The following is a 20,636-nucleotide window of genomic DNA, read 5'->3' as shown; positions in this document are numbered from 1 at the left end:
CTGCGCAGAAATACCCAACGCACCACCAGCTACGACGATTCGCGACGAAAACATACCCATCGTACTGGTCCTCCGCACCTAGCGCACCGCAGCCATGCCTATCGGCGCAGGAGGGTATACACCTCTGGACGCGCCTGGCACTGGAACAAATGCTGCTCCCTCGCAGCCCAAAAAAGTCGCATACTTCTACGACAGCGACGTCGGCAACTACGCTTACAATGCCGGCCATCCCATGAAACCGCATCGCATTCGAATGGCACACTCGTTGATTATGAACTACGGGCTGTACAAGAAACTGGAGATCTATCGTGCGAAGCCCGCGAGCAAGTACGAGATGACCCAATTTCATACCGACGAGTATGTCGACTTCCTGCAACGCGTCACCCCCGACAACATGGACAACTTCATGAAAGAACAAGGTCGATACAATGTGGGTGACGACTGTCCCGTTTTCGATGGCTTGTTCGAATTTTGTGGCATCAGTGCTGGAGGAAGCATGGAGGGCGCTGCACGATTGAATCGGCAGAAGTGCGACGTCGCTGTCAATTGGGCTGGAGGTCTGCATCACGCCAAGAAGAGTGAAGCTTCGGGCTTTTGCTACGTGAATGGTGAGTTGAGAGACGTCCAGCCGCATAAGCGACGATATGCTGACTTCCTGCAGACATTGTCCTCGGCATCCTCGAACTCCTGCGATTTCACGAGCGCGTTCTCTACATCGATATCGACGTGCATCACGGCGACGGTGTCGAAGAAGCCTTTTACTCTACCGATCGCGTAATGACAGTCTCTTTCCACAAGTACGGCGAATACTTCCCTGGTACCGGCGAACTCAGAGACATTGGTGTAGGCCAAGGCAAGCACTACTCGGTCAATTTCCCGCTTCGAGACGGCATCGACGACACGAGCTACAAGGGCATCTTTGAGCCAACCATTGGCTGGGTAATGGAATATTACCGACCAACTGCCGTTGTCCTTCAGTGTGGCGGTGACTCCTTGTCCGGCGACAGGCTAGGATGCTTCAACCTGAGCATGCGAGGACATGCAAACTGTGTCAACTTCGTCAAAAGCTTCAACCTTCCCACACTCGTGCTTGGCGGCGGTGGTTACACGATGCGCAACGTTGCTCGTACGTGGGCTTACGAGACAGGACAGCTCGTGGGTGTTGAGATGGGACCTGACCTTCCGTTCACGGACTACTACGAGTACTATAGTCCGGATTTTGAGCTGGACGTCAAGCCTAGCAACATGGACAATGCCAATTCACCCGAGTATCTTGAGAAGATCAAGCAGCAAGTACTGGAGAACCTGAAGCGCACAACACAGCATGCGCCCAGTGTGCAAATGCACGACGTACCTCGAGAGCCCCTCGGCATGCACAATTCCGGGCCTGACGGGGAGCCCGAGACATTTGATGAGCGAGAAGCACGAGAGGACGACGAAGAAGCAGACGCCGAGGAGAGCAAGGATCGCAGGTGGAACCAACGCGCATATGACAAGCACACCACAAACGATCTGGACGACGAAGACTCGGAAGACGAAGATCTGAACTTCGCAAATGGCCTTCGCAAGCCTCCCGCTGCGAGGAGAATCGGCATCATGGATACACAGAACGTGCATGCTCCGGTAGACGACAGCGGCGCCAACACACCTGCAGATGAAGATGCGCGCAGTGTCAATGGAGACGGCAACGACGAGGAAGATGGCGCTGAAGAAGCCATGCAGGTCGACGGCGCCGCTGATGTCGCGGCGGCTAATGCCACTGTTGCAGAAGCGATCCTCGCTGACAAAGCCAAATCTCCTACACCAGGCGCACTCACCAGCGCACCGCAGCCCAAAGTCGAGCAGACATCAAATCAATCCGAAGTTGGCGCAGAGGACGCTGGAGATGAAGCAGACGATGAAATGGCCGACGCTCCTCCTGCTCCTGCCGCTGCCAGTGCTGCCGCTCCACAAGTCACGACCCCTCCCCGATCGCCTGCTGCTGCGACTGGTGCGCCCATTACAGCGGATACGGTAGGGAACGAAAAGGAAGATGTCGAGATGAAGGACGATGCGCCGGAGCCGGAGAAGCTTGCAGAGAAGGAGGAGGCGAAGCAGGAACGCGAAGCAGAGGATGCAAAAGCCGAAGCGACAACGCAGATTGCCACAAGTGATGCCCCGCCCGCGGCTTAGGAGAGGAGTGGACGTGGTCATCGTGGCATTCGAGGAAGCCCGCGAGGCAGACCGAGAGGCAGCAGATCTAGAGGCAGATCGAGGAAGATCCGTTGACAAATCCAATGAGCCCATGGATTGGCGCGGCTGGCGAGTGCCCGAGTCAAGAGGCCTTCAAGCTTGAGGAGGCCTTTGTGCGCGTGAGCAATTTCCCGCGACGAGATATTTTAGGTCCTTTGGCCGTTCGGTCAACAGCTGGGCCATCTGACGAAATCTTCTTGGCTCACAATGTCCAAGACACGGCATCCCGGCAGCCCGAGACGACAGTGCTGCATATGCACGGAGCTCGGAAAAGGCTTTCACGGGACTTTGGTGAGATGATTATTGGCATTAGCGTTGGCGTTCGTTTTTTCTCTGTTCTTGTTTTGAACATGGAATATGAGCAAGTGTAAGGAAACAGAGACCTTGAAGACTGGAAGAGTCTGATGATTGACAGCAGAGTCGAATAGATAATATCTGTCGTTTGAAGATGATACTTGGAGTCTACCACGAAGTGTGTAAAGCTGTAGGCTAGCCACTCAGCTTGATTCCCTGCCATACATGATATACTAGGCTTTGTGCAACCATTAACTCACCCTGAGCTCGGAGAGGCATCTTGTGCGAGTGTGAGTGTGCTGTGCTGTGCTGTGCTGTGCTGTGGAAGGTTCTGGCCTGAGGCGAACATCCAGCCGACTGACCGGCCGGCCGTGCACGGGCCATCTATTTCGCGACCTTGAGCTCGCCGACTCTGCGCGACAACGACCGCGCCATCACCATCACCACCACCGCGCTCAGGAACACGCCCTCGAGACACACTTCACAAATCGAGAAACACATCGCGATCGTATCCGCCACCGCCCATCATGGCGAACTATCTCGCCTCCATCTTCGGTACAGAACAAGACAAGGTCAACTGCAGTTTCTACTACAAAATCGGCGCCTGCCGCCACGGCGACCGCTGCTCGCGCAAACACGTCAAACCCAGCTACTCGCAGACGATCCTCCTCCCCAACCTCTACCAGAACCCCGCCTACGACAACAAATCGCGCATGAACCCACAACAACTCCAAAACCACTTCGATGCCTTCTACGAGGATTTCTGGTGCGAGATGTGCAAGTACGGCGAAATCGAAGAGGTGGTGGTCTGCGATAACAATAATGATCACTTGATCGGGAACGTGTATGCGCGGTTCAAGTATGAGGATTCGGCGCAGAAGGCTTGCGATGCGTTGAATAGTCGGTGGTATGCGGCGAGGCCGATTTATTGCGAGTTGAGTCCTGTGACGGATTTTAGGGAGGCTTGTTGTAGGCTCAATTCGGGGGAGGGGTGTGTGAGAGGGGGCTTCTGCAATTTCATTCATCGGAAGGAGCCGAGTCCGGAGTTGGAGAGGGAGTTGGAGTTGGCGACGAAGAAGTGGTTGAGGGAGCGGGGACGGGATGAGAGGTCTGTTACGAGGAGTCCTTCGCCGGAGCCGACGAGGCCGAGATATTAGGCGGATACAGAGGAACTGATGGAGAATGAGAGAGAAGAGCGACAACGAGGAAAGCTTGCAGCTGCTCAAGGTCAGCACATTGAGACCGCGCCAGGTCTTCGCTTGCACGCATTCTGGTGGCGCATACGAAGTCGTGATGACCAGAGCCCTCTGCGGATCAGTCATCTCGTGCCAAAACGTGCGGCACCATATCAGAGAGACTTCAAGAACGAGTGGCCACTGGAGGGGCAGGCTTTCGCACCGCCAAACATGCGACATGAAACTGCATGCAGAATGTAAAATAGGCATTCACTGTAGACTACCAGAAAGAAATTGAGCGAAAGTCATTCAATCCACTTCCTCTTCTTGTTTCCTCTTCAACAGCCAAATCACCACCATCACTATCGCCGCCACGAATATTGCGAATATCAGCCAAAAGCCATAGCAGAACCATGTTCGTCGCGAGGATTTGCGTTGTTGACGGGCGAGCCAGGTGGATCTGTGTTCAGTCAGTCACGGTATGCTGAGTTGAAGAGGGTACGCTGCAGGCTTACTGTGCTTGTTGCTTGGAAGCGGGATCTTGTGCTGATGCTACGGCTTGTGCTTCTTCGTCTTGATGCACGGCTACGGAGAAGCGTTTCCAGAAAGCGGGATCCCGGGGGACGGCCATGGTCTCTGAATGCGGAGTCGTTGCGCGCAGTGCGTTGTTGATCGACTTGCGCAGCGCCCGACGGAAAATGTCTTTGTGGTGCCTTTCTCGTACAGAGCTATTCCGTTACGCTCTGCTTGTATGTGTCGTTCTTTCGTCGTCTCTGTGTACGTCCGTTGCTGGCCTGATGTTTTTTTGGCGACCACGCAATGTTCTGCTGCTCTCTTTGGTGGGGTCTCAAATGGTGGTATGCAGAATCTCTGGAATGTGCGAAAAAAGACTCGATCTTGATGGGACCTCGCTTGTAGTATTCTTTTGAAACTCGGTGGCTTGATGTATAACACTCAGAACTGCAATATCTGTTTCGTGAAGAACGGTGTCTTGACCAATGGAGAAGCAGAGACCAAAGATGTGTGAACCTGTAACGACAGTAGTAGAAACGATCACGTAGAGCGAAAAGAGAATTGAGCAGCGCAGAACCGACAGGAATGCAAGCAATGCTTCACACACAAAACCAAAATAGAGAACTTGAATGATCAGCAGCAACAGCAGCAGTAGAATGGTCTGGAACAGCTGGGAGCAAGTAGCGCTTCCTTCGAATAGGAAGGAGACACACGCAAGTCCGCTGCAACTCTCTCGCAAAGGCTTCACTATCCTTTGCCGAAACCGTCACACGGTGGCGCTCGAGGAAGCCTTCCCGTTGGCCGCATACTTGATACGAATAAGGACGATGCGCGTTAAAGAAAGCACAAACCGGAGCAGATGAGGCGCTAGAATAGATGGAAGCTTGCATGAAATCCACTGTTGGGGCGTGACAAGACGCATAGAAGAGATTGTCCAAGCCGGCTTCGCGTTTGCTTGGGACGAGGAGCAGCGAATGAATTGTCTGGAAGAGGGTCTTGGTGCTGCTTTTGTTGCTGTTTGGGAAAGGGAGGAGTGGAGTTCCTTCGGAGATTTGGCTGCGGCTGGCCGGGAAGGATGGCGAGCGGGCCGTTGGGGCGGGAGGAAGCTTGTGAGACGTCGCAGATGCTTTCTGTGAAACTGAACTCCAGTCTGGGCATCGACATCGTTGGTACTCGCTCGCTTCATGCACGATACTTCGAGAATCGCCCTTCATCTGGTCTCTCGCTGCCTCTCTGGCCTCATTTCTGGCGGAGAGAGCCGTGGGACAGGCTTCACAGCACAACACCATTTTGGACCTCCTCATGTGCTTCCAGCTGGTACTAGGAGCCCAAATCTTGCCCGTATTTACCCAGGCTGCCTTTCATATCACAAATGTAGCAGAGCGGAATGCCCGAAAGCTCATGCAACGAGCAGCTAAGTAAACAAAATCTAGCCTCACTCAACCCGTTCTCCTCAAGGGGGGTCTGCTCTATCTCCACCCACGTTGCCTCTCAGAGTCACCTCAAACCAGAGAAAATCGTCGAATAGCCATGCAGCAAACGACTAAGACAGGACTGTCTCGCACATCTCTGATCACTCAGCATAACAAGTCCTTGACACCGTGGACGCCCGTTGGCTCTGCAGACTCTCCGTTATCAGAGTAGCCCATGAAAACAGCCATAACCCAGGTGCTAGGTCGAGTATCTATTCAGACGTCTCAACCAATCAAGAACGACTGATTTCTGTTCATTTCCACGTTGATTGGCTCCGACCTTAGCAATCCAGCAGAGCGACACATGGAATCTGCCGTGCTATATATCATCATGTCCAGACTTCATGCACCTCTCCGCCTATGCTAAATCACCGTTTCCGCACATATTTCCACCATCATTGCCTTCCAAAGGTCCTCGGATCCAGAGAAAGCTAGGTGAGTTGCCCTACATAACGCCGTAGCTGTGAATTCACTTGTTCAACTGAGGTGTGCTTCTCGATGTCTCCATTCAACAGCGACCCACGATTTCGCGCCCATTTCCACACCCAGTGCCTTCCAAAGCGCCATATCGCCGGAGAAACGGAAGAGAAGAGCACAATTCGACATCATTATCATTCATTCGTTCACCCAACTGAGGGTTTCCACTGAGGGGTATCACATGCTCGCTCAAAAAACACTAAACAACTAAACTTTTTCTCTGCCTGTAGAAAGTCTCCAGGCAGTCTCGTCTCTGCTGCTGCGTCCAGCCCTCCACCACCAGCGCAAACTCCGCAACATCTTCATATCCGAACTGAGCCGCCATGCTGCAAAACTGACGCAGTCTCACTTCCTCCGGCGGCTGGAACCGATACTTCACTTTGACCTCCTCACTTGTGTCCAGCTCGCCATCTCCATTTGCCTCGTAGACTCTGTCATTTCTCGTATCTCTATCCGCCGACCCCGTAGTCTGTGAATGCTGGGAGCGAGCGAAAGCGAATTCGTTGATGTAGTCTGGGTCATCCGCGCCTTTCTGTGCTCTGCTCGACAACTTCGTCTCGATCTTACTCGTGCCAATGACCTCCGCGTTTTCATGGGTATACGCAACGCCAGCCGAAGCCAGAATCGCTTGTACGGGGTCACGCTTCTTCGCCGTCTCTTGCGCAAGTTTGCGCTTTCGGCCTGGTTCGTCAATGATCTCGGCGGCGAGGGCGTGAATCGCGGCGTCTTCTTGGTCTGGGTTGAGTTCGTCTCCCTCATCTTCTTGGCTGGCTTCAAGGTCTAGCCCAGCAACTTCAACGCCTGCCCTGCTTTCTGCGATGTTTGTTTTGTTAACGATGTCTCGGAGAACAACGTTGGTCTGATTAGGTGCGAAGAGGTTTGCTAGGCCGAAGATCTCGCCTTTCTGGTCTTTCTGATCCTGGACGCCTTTGAAGTAGCGACGCTCGATGGAAGCATTGTATCCGATGGCGGCTTGTTGCTGCTTGTAGATCTGGCGGGCGTATACAATCTCCTCCACGGTACCAGCAGAGACAAGGCGGAAGACTTCGACATCGCGGGTCTGACCGATACGGTATGCTCTGTCTTGGGCTTGAAGGTCGTACGCGGGGTTCCAGTTCGGGTCAACGACAACGACCTTGTTCGCGCTTGTAATATTCAGTCCGACGCCTCCAGCCTTGGTTGAGATGAGGAATGCGAACTGGCTTGGGTCGGAGTTGAAATCATCTACTGCCTTTTGTCGTTCTGCGTAGGACATGGTGCCGTTCAAGAAGCAGAGGTTGTAGTCGGTCTTGAACTTCAGCAACAGATCCAGCATCCGAAGCAGTCTGACCGAGTGAGAGAAGATGAGAACCTTGTCGCCGTTCTCATACCATAGTTTCATCAACTTCTTCAGGACGTTCCACTTTCCACAAAACTCAGGCTTTGCCAGGTACGCCAGATTTTCTCTGTTTTTGTACCATTCCTCCCAACTGTCCGGAAGTGCAATCTTGAGCTTCTCCAAGTCCTTTTCGAGTCGCTCAGCGTCAGACTCGGCCTTTGGTACCATCAATGCAACGTGATTCGCGAGTTTCTGCAATGTGACGAGCGCTGGGAAGACATGGTGTTGCCACTCGCCGAATCCTTCAATGTACTTTCTGCAGCACCAGCCTTGCTTCTTGCCTGAGCCGCAAAAACATGGTTCAGAGGCGTCGCGAATGGCATGCACAAGCTCGGAGTCGGTGAAGTTCTGGTAGGCGGTGACTTGTGTTTCGGTAAGAGGGCAGAATACAACGCGGTCGCTCTTTTTGGGCAGCTGGTGTGCGATCAAGGCCTTTGTGCGGCGCTTGAAGAAGTTGGGAAGGAGGTTTTGCGAGAGCTGTGTTGCTATTCGTCGAGCCTTGGCGAGCTGTGATAGGGTCGCATCGTGGCTTTGGCCCATCTTCAGTGGTACGCATATCGTGCTCTTCCAGTTTCCGATCGAGCTGACGCAGCCAGGGTTTGCCCAGTTCAGAAGTGTCCACAGCTCTTCGTACTTGTTTTGTATTGCGGTGCCGCTCAGTCCAATACGGCAGAGGGCGTTGATGTTGCTCATCGCTTTGGTGTTTTGTGACGTGCGCTCTTTGATGGTGTGGCACTCGTCTGCGATCACACAGTCCCATGGCACGCAGTTGATGGCGCTCTCATCCCGCTTGTACGTGTCGTATGTTGTGATCATTATCTCCAGCATCCCGGCTTCTGCTGCTGCCAGTGCTGCTTCCTTCTCGTTGCCGTGGTATGTGTAGATGAGCCAGTAGCCCCAGCGGTCGAACTCTGCCCTCCAGTTTTCAATGAGTGTGCCCGGGCACACAATGAGCACGCGTGGGTACCACGCTCCCGGGAATTTTTTTCGAAATTTTCTCATTCTCTTGCTGTCTCGTTCGTCTCCGGTTTTGCCGAAGGCGGCTGTGAGAAAGGAAATGACCTGTATGGTCTTTCCGAGACCCATATCGTCGCCGAGAAGCGCGCCTTCTTGATTTTCGAATTTTTTGTAGAGCCACTTCACTCCGTCGATCTGGTATGGTTTTAAGTATTGAGCGATCGAAGCGGGGATGTGACTCTGTTTGCCGAGCCTGATTTTTTCGAATGGCCGGGGAGGCGTGACGCCCGGCAGGCTCGGTTTGGCCTCGAGACGCTCATCTGGAGCAGTGTCAGTTTCGTCGTGTTTCGGAGGCAATCGTAGGCCCATGTCGCCGCCGTCTTTGTGCTGGGTGGCCATGTCATTGCGCCGCTTTTTGAGATAGTCGGGCAGCAGGTCCTCAGGCCTCTCGTCTTCGTCATCGGTCTCGTCGAGGAGCTGGCGCGGGCGGCGGGCGGACTGTAATCTTCGCTGCCCTACGAGCGAAGCTGTCTTGCGGCGAGCGGGTTTCGGTGGTGGAGGTGCGGTGGCGGCGGGAGCTTTTTTGATTCGCTTCTTCTTCCGCTCATCGCCGCTGTCGTCGAGATCGCTGAAGTGCGCGCGCTGTGCGTCCGGCTGGGCAGAGAAGAGGCTCGGGCGCGACGACATGGCGAGGGAGGTGGAAGTGCAAGTGTTGGTGAAGGAGGGGAAGGGTAAGTACTCTGCAGAACATGTCAAGTCAGTCGGTTGAACTTTCAAAGCGGGGCAAGTGAATGGAAGACGTGTCGCGCGATTTAAGCTTCGTGCCAAGGCAGCTAGCGTGTTTTCTCGCGTGGAGTGGGAAGGAGGATTCGAGCAAGCAAGCATCTTCGACCAGAAACAGTATCCATCAAGAATCCATGCCGGGAGGTCGGCTGTGTCCATTCCAGTCCAGAGCCGAGCAGAGAGGAGGGAGAAAGTATGCCGGTCGGCGAGGCGTCGAGCTCGATGAAGCTTTTCGCGGATCTGGAATGTCCGGATGGCGAGACCTGAAGACGACGCCTTTCGAGAAGAATAGTACGCTCTTTCAGTGCCCTCTTGAAGCTCTGCGGTGTCTCATCGTAGCTTATTCGCCTGCTGATACGATCTGTGGTCTGCCGAGAACATTTGCCGATAGAGACTAAGCATACGACATGCCATGGATTGGCGACATTCGAACGTAGCTGCAAAGATTCGTATGGGCCTCATGTGATGCGACAATGTCGGCCGATGGAGTAGCAGAGCGGCGAGGAGTATGAGCAAAGCAGAGAAGACCGAGGTAGGCCGGCTTCTGCTTGCTTAACTATAAGGCTGTCTCCGAACGATTGCCGACCATCGCCATCGATTCTCTTCACCAGTTGGCTCAGAGATGCATGCAGAGCTCGAGAGACCGGCGAGAGACATTCAGCCGGGTCCGAGTCAATGCGGCGGCTGGCTGTGCTTCCGAATATCGATTGTGACTCGCGACCATGGCTTGCTGCAGATCATTGGCCGTGACAAGCACCAAAGAGTGGAACCAGTGTCGGATCATAGCATGGCGAAGATTATGTGCTGGAATTGAGGCTGCTTGCAAGGAGCCAGTATTGCTTCGTGACATGCCTTGGCCCCCATTGTTGGCTTTTGGCAGTCGTCAATTCTGAGAGCCAGCAGTAAGAGATAGTGGTAGCTTGGCCTTACTTGCACTGCCATCAATGCCTTCCCAGGACTCCGGCCGGCCCATTGAGGGACCCCTTGGACAAACGATGGCTCCGAAGAGAGTGGATGAGTCGAGCGATGAAGCAGTCAGATGGTGGTACGTAATGTGCACCAGGCTCGAAACAGGCGTCTCTGTTGCATGGAAATCAGGCATTGGAACGCTGTCGTACCCTTGAGTGGCCTGCTGTCGGCTCGAAGCCAGGAGCCACGGCTCAGCAGTGGAGAAGTCTGGTGTGGTCGAAGCTTGTCTGGCTTCCGGAGACGTTCCTCATCGAGATGGCTCTCTGCAGGCATTGAAGTTCTGGCCACGGGACTGGTTGCACGATCGATGGCGTCAAGTGCACTTCCTCGATTGGAGCTGCCCAGGAGCTGATGCCTGTCTCCAGAAAACTTCGTCTTTGCTTGATGAAGCAAGTCTTTTGTCCATTGCCGCTGCAAGTCTTCTGCATTCGGAAACAATCGACGGATATGATCTGCTCTAGGAGTCTGATTCTTCAACTGGTTCTTCAGGTCTTCCATCATTGCCTCTGCATGGCCTCGGACCGTGGAGATACTCGATCGAGGGTGCTGCTTCCGTGTCGCTGTCTCTTTCTCCAATGGCTCTGATCCTCGGTTCGTTGCCTCTCATGGTCCGTGGAATGCGGAGATGCTTGCTTGCTCGACGGATGGAAGTGCTACAGTGATTAAGTATAAAGTGAAATGAGGGTACATACCACTGTCTCTCCCACAGCTGCCTGACAGCAGGGTGCCAGCGGACGGCGGGTCGCCAGCGCCACTGGGCACCCCAGTTGCGAGGCCCGGTCGGCGTCGGCGGTGGTGGCGGAGGTGGGGTCGGCGGAGGTGGGGTCGGCGGAGGCGGTGGCGGCGCGCAGTGGGGGCACCACACCCACGACAAAATGCGGTGCGGGGACCGCCGAGACCTATGGGCGCGCCCCGAAGGGCAGTGTTCGGCGCCCCAGCGCTCGTGTTCGAGGGAGTTTCCTCCCCGGTACTGACAAGCGCCGGTGGCGCCAGGCCTCGAGGCCAGCATGGTGCCGCAGCCGGCGCAGAGAACTTCATGTTGTGTGATTACACACACTATCATATGGGTCAGCATTGGTGGGCACAGCATGCTACCAAATTGCAGAGCAACGAGAGTTGAGCAGAAGAAGGGTCTCAACACCCAGAAGCCAGCAGAGTGTCACTACAGTCAGCAGGAAACTTCGAACCTGACCCAGGGGGCTGATTGATGCCATTGATGACTGTTATGCAGACCGAGAGTTGCAAACGGGGCTTTGCAAGCCCGTTCAGCCGTGCCAGGCTGGGCCGGTGTCTCTCCGCTCCCCTGTTTGTCGATCGGGACCATCTCAGCATGCGTTGGCGGCCAGATGGATCATTCAACGGAGGTTTTCAGTGGCCTGGACTTCGGCGGTAGCACTTTCCGACCTATTTCCAGTCGCTCGAAATGTCATTCGGGCCATATGTGGACAGAGCTTGGAGGTTCCTTGCCTCTGCACAGTTGCCACCGCAGAGAAAGCAGCAAGGTAAGACTCTGCTTCGAGTGGTTGACTGGAATGTAGACTGCACCATCTGGAGCTCCGGTGCCGACCGTGGTGCTCGCAATTTCAGAGAAGGCGGTGAGCTCGACGAATGACTCCGCCGCGAGGGATTAACAGCTTGACAGAGGTCATTGCACGCGTTGGCGCAGGCGGCGCAGTCAAGTCGAAAACCTTTTGAGTCCGTTGAGGTCCAGTTCCGGTGAGGTCGGAGTTCTTGCTGTTGCCTCCAGGTCCAGGTCATGTTCGTTGTCACGGCATCGCGACATCTGCTGGCTTGATCCTTCTCTTTCTGCTGAGCAATGCGGATAACTGAAATTACTTACTCGTTCGGCGGCGGTGGAGGTGGTGGTGGTGGGTTACTGCTAACAAGTGCGAGTTAGTTCTCTGATTGATTGTCACGAGCTTGAATTGTTCGATCCATCATTGAAGCGGCACCGAAGTCGCTAAGCAAGCAGAAACAGTGGTCCGAACAGTGCTCACGTCGGCTGGGCCTCCGCGAGCCTGTCGCCGCTCTGAGAAATTGAGTTTGGTGCTCGCGGCTGGGGATGGACTTACAGAAGCGTCGTGTGCGTAAAGCGTGCTGAGAAGCACGTTAGCAGGTATGTCGTTGTTGCGATAGGGTCGTAACTTACAGCTATGTGTGTGCGTGTCGTTGTCGCAGTCAGGGGAGCAAGCAAAGTGCGGCGGAAGTAAACAGCTTGATGCCAAGCCTGCGCCTACTCAGGGACGTGATGGTTACAAACGTCTACACGTATAGCTTCACTTTTGAACGATCAGGACGGATTGCACTGCTAGCAGGTGCTCTGCAGACTTGTTCATGGACGGCGGCATCTTGCGCGGAATGATCACGATGAGATACAGAGACTAGGGCATTAAAGACCCCGTTGGCATCGCAGTAAACGCACTTCGTGTGATTCTCACAGCGAAGATCCTCTTCGAATTTGAGGACAAACATTCGATTCGATCGAGCTATCTATCGTAAACGGGGCTGCTGCGTGGCATTGACAGCTCGAAATCTGATCGAGTTTCGATCGCATCGACCTCTTCAATTAATACCCCAATAATTTGGCAACGCGCTCAACAGTGCGCTGACTTTCAGACTGCTGAAGTCTCCCATAATGATCGCGCATACACGACTTATATCTTCAGCACCAAACTCAACCACTCTTGGCAGCCCTCGGGCCGATCAATGTGGGCCCGCGGACGCGCGAAACACGCGGTGAAGCCGACTGCATCTCGAATCCTACGACGCTTCCTTCGCGCAACTTACTTTTCATACCACATCAGGCAACAGCGTGGCCCACAACTTCCATAATGATACACTAGAGAATTCGGATACTGGAGATGCTCGACGCAGACAGTGGCCGCCATGTCTCAACAAGTTCTGGCCAATGTGGCGACGTCCCAGGCAAGGGCTTTCGGACATTACAGTAATGACATCTGCTTCAAGAATGTCTGGAGAGTGGAAGATGCGAGATTCGAGCAATGCTTCATACCTGTTGTGGCGGCTGTGCCTGTGCTTGTCGCGGCCGTGATCCTGCTTGGACAGACTCTGAAGCTGGTCTTCACGTCCTACGGTTTCCAGCGACCAAGATGGCTGAGTCCATTTATCGAAGAAAGTGCTGCGCTGGAGATAGAGACAGAACTCGTAAAGGGACGGCAATGGACTTGGGCCTCAACTACGCTTTTGAGCCTGAGTGTCGCTGGCCTGGCCGTCCGTCTAGCGGATGCAGTGGCGGTGCTGCTGCGTGGCGGATCACGATTCAACAACAGCAACGCTCAGCTTGCTGCACTTCAAGCTCTGCCATGGATGATCGCAGCTCTTCAAATCTGCGTGTTTCGGCCTCGAACAGTACCGTTCGCGGTCTTCACGATACTGACAACCAACCTCATCTCGGAATCAATCTTGCTTGAGAACGCCCTGAGAACAAACGATCGTGCACCATTCCTGGCCTCTGGAGTCGCACTTGACGCCCTCGCATTCGTGGTCCTCGTACTTATGCCATTCCGAGATCCGCTTCTCCCATCGAAGGACATCAGCCAGCCATTTACATCGCCGACGTCAACGTTGCGCAGCGCGGAAGAGAAGCTCAATATCTGGCTTTTCGCGACGGTACGATGGCTGGCACCCATGCTAGACGTCGGCGGCAAACGCCAAATGGAACACGAAGATGTTTGGAGTCTGCCGTACGAGTTCCAGCACGCCCGTTTGCACGAGAACTTCAGGCTTCTGCGAGGCACGGTCATCCGCCGACTGCTGAATGCGAACGGCATCGACCTCATCATTGTCTCTGTCCTCGGCTTTGTCGATCAATTTCTGGACTATGCGAATCCATTCTTCTTGCAATTGATCCTGAGCTCAATGCAACACCCAGAACGCCCGAAGCGAGTGGCGTTGACATACGCTGGCTTGTCCTTGGTGGCTAGGTTGCTGTCTGCACAGTTCGATGTTCTGCGCCTGTGGTATGGGCGGAGGTGCTACGAAAGATCGCGTGGCGAAATGATCACCATGCTGTATGAGAAGACGCTGGGAAGAAAGATGGCATTCAAACCGGAGGAGAAGAAGGAATCAGTACAGAATGGCACAGTGAACGGACATGCAAATGACGAGATAACTCCAAAGCCCAGAGGAAGGTGGTGGGGCAATCTCATGAAGCCGCTTCGCAGTCTGCTGCAAAAGAAGAAGGCGTCGCAGCCGGTGAAGGAGCCTGCATCGATGGGCAGGATCCTCAATCTCATGCGCAATGATGTTTACGAAGTGGCTCAAAGGTTCTGGGAATTCGACATGCTTCTTCGAAAGCCGGTGGCGATCATTCTTTCTGTCACTCTTGTGGTCAATTATCTGGGCTGGGCATCCATGATGGCCGTCGGTCTGGTCATCTTGGCACAAATCATGAATGCCCTCCTTGCCCGTATTCTGGTTCATTATGAAAAGAAACGACGATTTGCGACAGACGCCAAACTGCAGATTGTATCTCAATTCGTCGAGGCCATCAGGCACTTGCGGTGGTACGGATGGCAAGACACTTGGCTTGACCAGGCATTGACTGCTCGCCACAAGGAGCTCATGCTGCGCGTCATCGCCAATGCTTGGAATGTGCTCATCAGTTTTGTGAACACCATATCATACGATCTGGTACCAGTTGTCGCCTTCTTCACGTACACTGTTATCGCTGGCAAGCCTTTGACCGTGGATATTGCGTTCCCCTCCATCCAACTCTTCAGCATGATGACCAGCCAGCTGCGCGATCTCCCTGGCCTGATCGTTGCACTTATCAATGCCTGGGTTGCAGTGCAGCGCATTGAAGATTTCATGGCAGAGCCAGACTTGCAGGAGATGGCAACAGAAGCACTAATTGGAGATCAGCTGGCATTGGATCATGCGTCCTTTGCGTGGCCGGGTGCTACTGGAGCAGTGCTCAAAGAGATCAACATTTCATTTCCCGAAGGCATGACCGTCGTCTTTGGAGAGGTAGCTTCTGGCAAGACAGCTCTTCTACAAGCACTGTTAGGCGAGCTAGACCTGCACGAAGGTCAACTTATCCGTCCACCAGAGCCGATCGGATATTGCGCCCAGACACCGTGGCTACAAAGCATGAGTATACGAGACAACATTCTTTTCTCCGCACCTTATGAAGATGACCGGTACCGAGCTGTGCTTGATGCTTGTGCTCTGACTCCTGACCTCGCAGAGTTCAAGGCTGGAGATTTGTCAATGATTGGAGAGAACGGTATAGGTCTGTCTGGAGGACAGAGGGCTAGAGTCGCACTTGCCAGAGCGATCTACAGCAAGACTAAGATCTTGTTGCTGGACGATCCACTCGCAGCACTGGATCAGCAGACGGCGGAATTGATCGTGCGGCAGTGCTTCAATGGACCGCTGATCAAGGGACGCACAATCGTGCTTGTCACACATCGCACAGATCTTGTCCTCGGCATTGCAGATCAGCTCCTGGAAATTGAGCATGGGAAAGCGTCAGTAATGGATCACGATGCAGCCGATTTCGCACAGCCTGCCACATACGAGGAGCAAAGCGATCTGACAGAGGAGCAAGAGCGAGCGAGAAAGGCTACCGAAGCCGCCATACCAGAAAAGTTTATCGAAGATGAGCACCGGGAGCATGGCGGTGTCAAAGCTTCTGTCTACTGGGAGTACATCAAAGCTGGAAATCTCTGGCTGTGGGCACTGACTATCTGCATTCTCGCCACTTATCGCTGCTTTGCACTGCTAGAAACATGGTTCATAAAATCATGGGCAGAAGCATACGGCACTGAAGCCAAGGCTGAAATGTTCGTGTACACAGCAGACGTCGGATACCATACTTCTGATATTTTCGACGGCCTGCCGCCCCCGGAGACCAACATCAAGCCTTGGCTGATTGGCTTTGCACTACTTGCAATTGGTCAGTCACTATCGTACGTTGCTTCTCAAGCATCGCTCATGGTGATTGTTTACGTTGCGGCCAAGAACATGTTTCGCGATGTCATGCAGAAGGTCGCTTACGCTACTTTCCGCTTCTACGACACAACGCCAGTCGGACGACTGATGAACCGAATGACTTCTGACATCGGTGTCATCGACGGCGGGATCAGCGTACAGTTCTCTGCAATCTCCTGGATGCTTATCAGCTGGATCTCTTCCGTGGTGGTCATCGCATCGATAACGCCGGCCTTCCTCGTCTTCACTTTGATTTTGGCAGTACTGTTTGTGCTCATATACCGACGCTTCATCCCAACGTCGCAGAATTTGCGTCGCCTCGAAATGGTGTCGTTGACGCCGCTCATGTCGAACTTCGGAGAACTTCTGAACGGACTGGCCACTGTTCGTGCATTTGCCGCTCAGACACGTTTTCAAAACCGTGTCATTCTCGTTGTCGACACCTTCCAAAAGATGGACCACTTCTACTGGTCCACACAAGCCTGGCTCATGTACAGATACGACATATTGACTTCCTTAGCAACATTTATGCTCTTTGTTCTTGCACTCGCAACGGATCTGTCCCCGGGCCTCACTGCATTCGCTCTACTGTCTGCGCAGCGGTTCGTTATGACTACGAACGGGCTCTGCCGACAATACGGACAACTCCAGATGGAATTCGTGTCTGTCGAGCGAGTTGTCGAGCTGCTGCACCTGGAGCAGGAACCGAAGGGTTCTATCAGCCCGCCAGCCTGGTGGCCATCGTTCAAAGGCGATATCGTCTTCAAGGACGTGCTCATCAAATATGCGCCGCATCTGGACCCAGCTTTGGCGAGCATATCAATCACCATCAAAGGAGGGTCGAAGACTGCAATCATTGGACGCACAGGATCGGGCAAGAGTACTCTGGCGCTTTCTCTGCTTGCTACGATCCTACCCGAAGTTGGCCAAATTTCCATCGATGAGATTGACCTTGCTGAAGTCGACAAGCAGCTACTTCGTACTCGGATCACATTCCTGGCACAGGATCCTGTTCTATTTCCTGGGACTATGCGTATGAACCTCGACCCTGTCAATCAGCACACTGACGAAGAGTGCAAACTCGTGCTGGACCGCGTCTGCGCCAAGCAGGGCTGGAACCTTGACACGAACATCGAAGCTGGCGGCAAGAACCTCAGCCAAGGTCAGCGTCAACTGGTCGGTCTAGCCAGGGCTGTGCTTCGACGCAGCGCCATTATCATTCTCGACGAAGCCACTGCATCAATCGACCGCGATACTGCGATGCAGATTCAACAAGTCATGCATGAAGAGATGAAGGAGTCTACTGTGATTACAATTGCCCATCGCTTGGAGGCCGTGAGGAACGCGGACTATTGCATTGTGCTTGGGAAGGGCAAGATCTTGGAGCAGGGTCCGGCGGAGGAGATGTTGAGAGAGCATAAAAATGATATGATCCATGAGATAGACGAAGACCGTAATGAATAGACCAATGAGGAGATAGATAAATGCACGCGTTGTGTTCTAAGACAGTTCTAGGACGCTTCTGCTGCTGCAACGAAAGGGACAGGATGAATCGCTCGATGACAGTCGCAAGGTCTCGAATACGTTGCGCAGGAATAGCTGAGCTCACTGAGTCTCTCGGATGTGCAGCAAAGCTAAGGTGACGAAATGCAGCGATAGCTAAAGACCCGTTCTGATTGGACCTGTGGAGCTTCACATAACCCCGTCCGCAGCGCCGTCCCAGCACTCTCCGACAAACGTACGAACGCACTCGAATCGCCCACCTTCGCATCTTCGCACCTCTGCAGAAGTCAACCATAAGCGCCGACCACAGATACGATCGATCAAAATAACGCAGGAGGAGCTTGGAACAACGGACGGATATCTTGGGCTCACTAATTGCATGACACTCGACGGCGACGCCACTCGTGGAAGCATGGGCTACACGTGTGCGCCAGCAGTCGTCCAACGATGGAAGCATTCGCGAGGTCCGAAAGCTTGTAGAAGATGCTGGAGTAGAGCAGATACTCGTGGTGGTTGCATACATGGAGATCGTCGGCGCAAAGGCGTAGAGGCACTGGGGGTATCCAAGAAAGATGAGGATCGAGTCTGGTGCAGCACAGACAAGACGAAGGACTGCTTGATGTGACGGTTTTATTCCATCAGGTGTTTGCTTGAAGAAGGACGATGGCCGTAGCGACCGAGACGCTACCTGATCTTGCCTTCACTGGCTCACCTGCACTTGAATCATACAAAGAGTTGATACCAATGGGCAACTTGATGTGCGGAGGTGAAGCAGGAGCAGAACGTCGAAGGTAATTTCAGATCGTCCTTCTTGACCCCCAATCAACCACAAAATCAAGTACATGCGTCGAGTGTGAGATCGAAGTGGGCTCGCTCCTGGCATGACTTCGAAATGCCACCATTCAAATGTTGAGTAAGAGAGAAAGAGCGCGCGCGGTAGCGTGTTCCGATAGCACTTTATTTAATGAATAGATCTGATGGCTGGAAAACAGCTAGAATGAGCAATGCTGCAGGGCTTGCGTCAAGTGGTCACGGCGTTGCAGCGTTTGTCGAAGTGCAGCGTTGCAGGGATCAAATCTCGAGCACTTCTTTTGCTCTGCGTCCCAATCGCCCATCCACCTCGATCACTGACTTGACTGATAGCAGAATTCGATTCAGTGACAGGACACCACCACAATTTCACCACGCCCTCGACCCGTCTTCACTCGCGCGTCTGCCTTCCTTCACCACCATCGAATCGCCTGCCACCCCAAATGGCTCTCACTAACGGAAACGGAGTGTGGCCCGCGCCATTGATCGACGATACACATCACGCACAAGTCCAGAACGTCGACATCCGCACTGGTACTATCGCATTCGACAACGGGGTGAAATACCAATTCCGCAAGCCAGAGTTGCTAAGAATGGCCGTCACTGTCAAGTACACTCCGCCCGATGTGGCACCAGGCGACCCAATGCCTATAAACAACATCTGCATCGCGCGAACAGGTGACGGGTTTTTGTCTGCCATATTGGGGAAAGGATGGGCAAGACAAGGTTTCCCTCACGGTATGTGGAATCAGCGCTCGGCGCTTCACCTCATCACATCAACTAACAAAGTGGAAGACGAGTACAAGATCTGGTACGAATTTGGAATGAACATGAACTCGTACCAGACATACTACTGTGACGCCACCGAATTGACGCCTTTCCTGTATGTTCTCGGCGTACGTCCAGGAAGCATTGCCGCAATGGAATTCTGGGCATCATGGGAGGGCAGAAAAGCTAAGGCCACTTCGATCGAGGCCATCATTGGGGCAGTCGAACTCGACTCGGATAGTGAAGCAGTAACGAAGGTGGTGATGAGACACATGGGCTTCTACTGGCCGGAGAATCCCTACCAGGCCAACACTATGCAAGCTGCCATAGGTACGCTGCGCGGTCTCGGCATCATTGGGAAGCGGGAAGAGTGAATGAGATACTTTTGCTTCGACTCTCTGAGCGTCATACATTTTGCTGGCCACGCTTTGTTCATGTCTGAATTAAAAAGCTCTGCTGACACCTTCTGAGCTTAATACATTTTGTCGGTGTTGTTGGCTTGCTAAATGAGTAAGTGAATCAGGGCTTTACTTTAACTCTCCAGGCTGAATACAATCTGCCTGCCACTCCTCGCCCACACCTTCTGAATCCAGAGCAGAAAGGATTTGCGGGATCCTCGTGCTATAGGCTAGTGATACGAACGAACCACAACCTTTGTGTGCATTCTCCGAGCTGAACACATGCTGCTTGCCACTATTGGTCAAGGTCTGAATGAAATGCCCTTTCTACTACGCTTTGAGGTTGCCATATTAACAGTGATATTGGCTAGCCGCATAAGTGAATCAGAAACCTTTGCTTCCGTTCTCAGAGATCTGAATACTATCCTAGCTACTCTTGTTGGAAGTTTCCCGGACCCGGTGTAAGAGAAATCTGTATTAGAGGAATATCTGGTAAGGGAAGGGCGGCGTCTGCTTCCATTCTCTGTCTTTCACACACTTTGATTGCCACTATTGGTCAAAGCCACTCGGACTCGAGACGCAACGGTCCTGTGAGCTCGTTGATGGTTTGGCCTTGGCGAGCGCTATCTATGTTCGCTGTGTTGATGTATTGACGCATATGGACACCCAGTGGTCTCAACGCATGCGAAAATGACAAGTGTTTGCCACTTTTCGATCTACAGAATCTTGTGTGAAAATATTGGTACGTGTATGTGGCCGCTACGGAGCTGCTGGGACGATGTGTTGTAGAAGCTGTAGTAAGACCAGTCGCTCCCCCCCGGTACAGTTTCTTCCACAGCACAAATATCGATCATATGAATTCTCCCACCGTCAAATTGCTTTTGACCGATCCCTAATCGCTGCATCTGCCGATCGGGGCGGACGTTCACCTTTGTGACCAGTACTTTGCATC

General features: G+C 53.4%; 6 protein-coding genes across 6 annotated transcripts; 4 read left to right on the top strand and 2 right to left on the bottom strand.

Moving 5' to 3' along the window:
- Positions 1–94: 94 nt before the first annotated feature.
- On the top strand, positions 95–2,172 carry CKM354_000521200 (uncharacterized protein; the record flags this gene model as incomplete). The annotated part of the gene is made up of 2 exons (XM_044800479.1): positions 95–608; positions 662–2,172. 2 exons carry the CDS (start codon positions 95–97, stop codon positions 2,170–2,172), a joined length of 2,025 nt encoding a protein of 674 aa, XP_044656414.1.
- An 881-nt stretch (positions 2,173–3,053) lies between these two features.
- On the top strand, positions 3,054–3,683 carry CKM354_000521100 (uncharacterized protein; the record flags this gene model as incomplete). Its single annotated transcript, XM_044800478.1, has 1 exon — positions 3,054–3,683. The coding sequence occupies one exon, from the start codon at positions 3,054–3,056 to the stop codon at positions 3,681–3,683; it is 630 nt and encodes a 209-aa protein (XP_044656413.1).
- Positions 3,684–4,010: 327 nt separating this feature from the next.
- CKM354_000521000 (uncharacterized protein) lies at positions 4,011–4,332 on the bottom strand (the record flags this gene model as incomplete). Its single annotated transcript, XM_044800477.1, has 2 exons — positions 4,011–4,161; positions 4,217–4,332. The coding sequence occupies 2 exons, from the start codon at positions 4,330–4,332 to the stop codon at positions 4,011–4,013; spliced, it is 267 nt and encodes an 88-aa protein (XP_044656412.1).
- A 2,030-nt stretch (positions 4,333–6,362) lies between these two features.
- On the bottom strand, positions 6,363–9,185 carry CKM354_000520900 (uncharacterized protein; the record flags this gene model as incomplete). The annotated part of the gene is made up of 1 exon (XM_044800476.1): positions 6,363–9,185. One exon carries the CDS (start codon positions 9,183–9,185, stop codon positions 6,363–6,365), a length of 2,823 nt encoding a protein of 940 aa, XP_044656411.1.
- A 3,951-nt stretch (positions 9,186–13,136) lies between these two features.
- Positions 13,137–17,669, top strand: CKM354_000520800 (uncharacterized protein; the record flags this gene model as incomplete). Its single annotated transcript, XM_044800475.1, has 1 exon — positions 13,137–17,669. The coding sequence occupies one exon, from the start codon at positions 13,137–13,139 to the stop codon at positions 17,667–17,669; it is 4,533 nt and encodes a 1,510-aa protein (XP_044656410.1).
- Positions 17,670–18,961: 1,292 nt separating this feature from the next.
- CKM354_000520700 (uncharacterized protein) lies at positions 18,962–19,660 on the top strand (the record flags this gene model as incomplete). Its single annotated transcript, XM_044800474.1, has 1 exon — positions 18,962–19,660. One exon carries the CDS (start codon positions 18,962–18,964, stop codon positions 19,658–19,660), a length of 699 nt encoding a protein of 232 aa, XP_044656409.1.
- Positions 19,661–20,636: the final 976 nt, after the last annotated feature.

This window comes from Cercospora kikuchii (assembly GCF_019650295.1).
Source record: "Cercospora kikuchii DNA, contig_00003, whole genome shotgun sequence".
NCBI classification, from domain to species: Eukaryota; Fungi; Ascomycota; class Dothideomycetes; order Mycosphaerellales; family Mycosphaerellaceae; genus Cercospora; species Cercospora kikuchii.
This window is presented reverse-complemented; position numbering and strand designations above follow the sequence as displayed.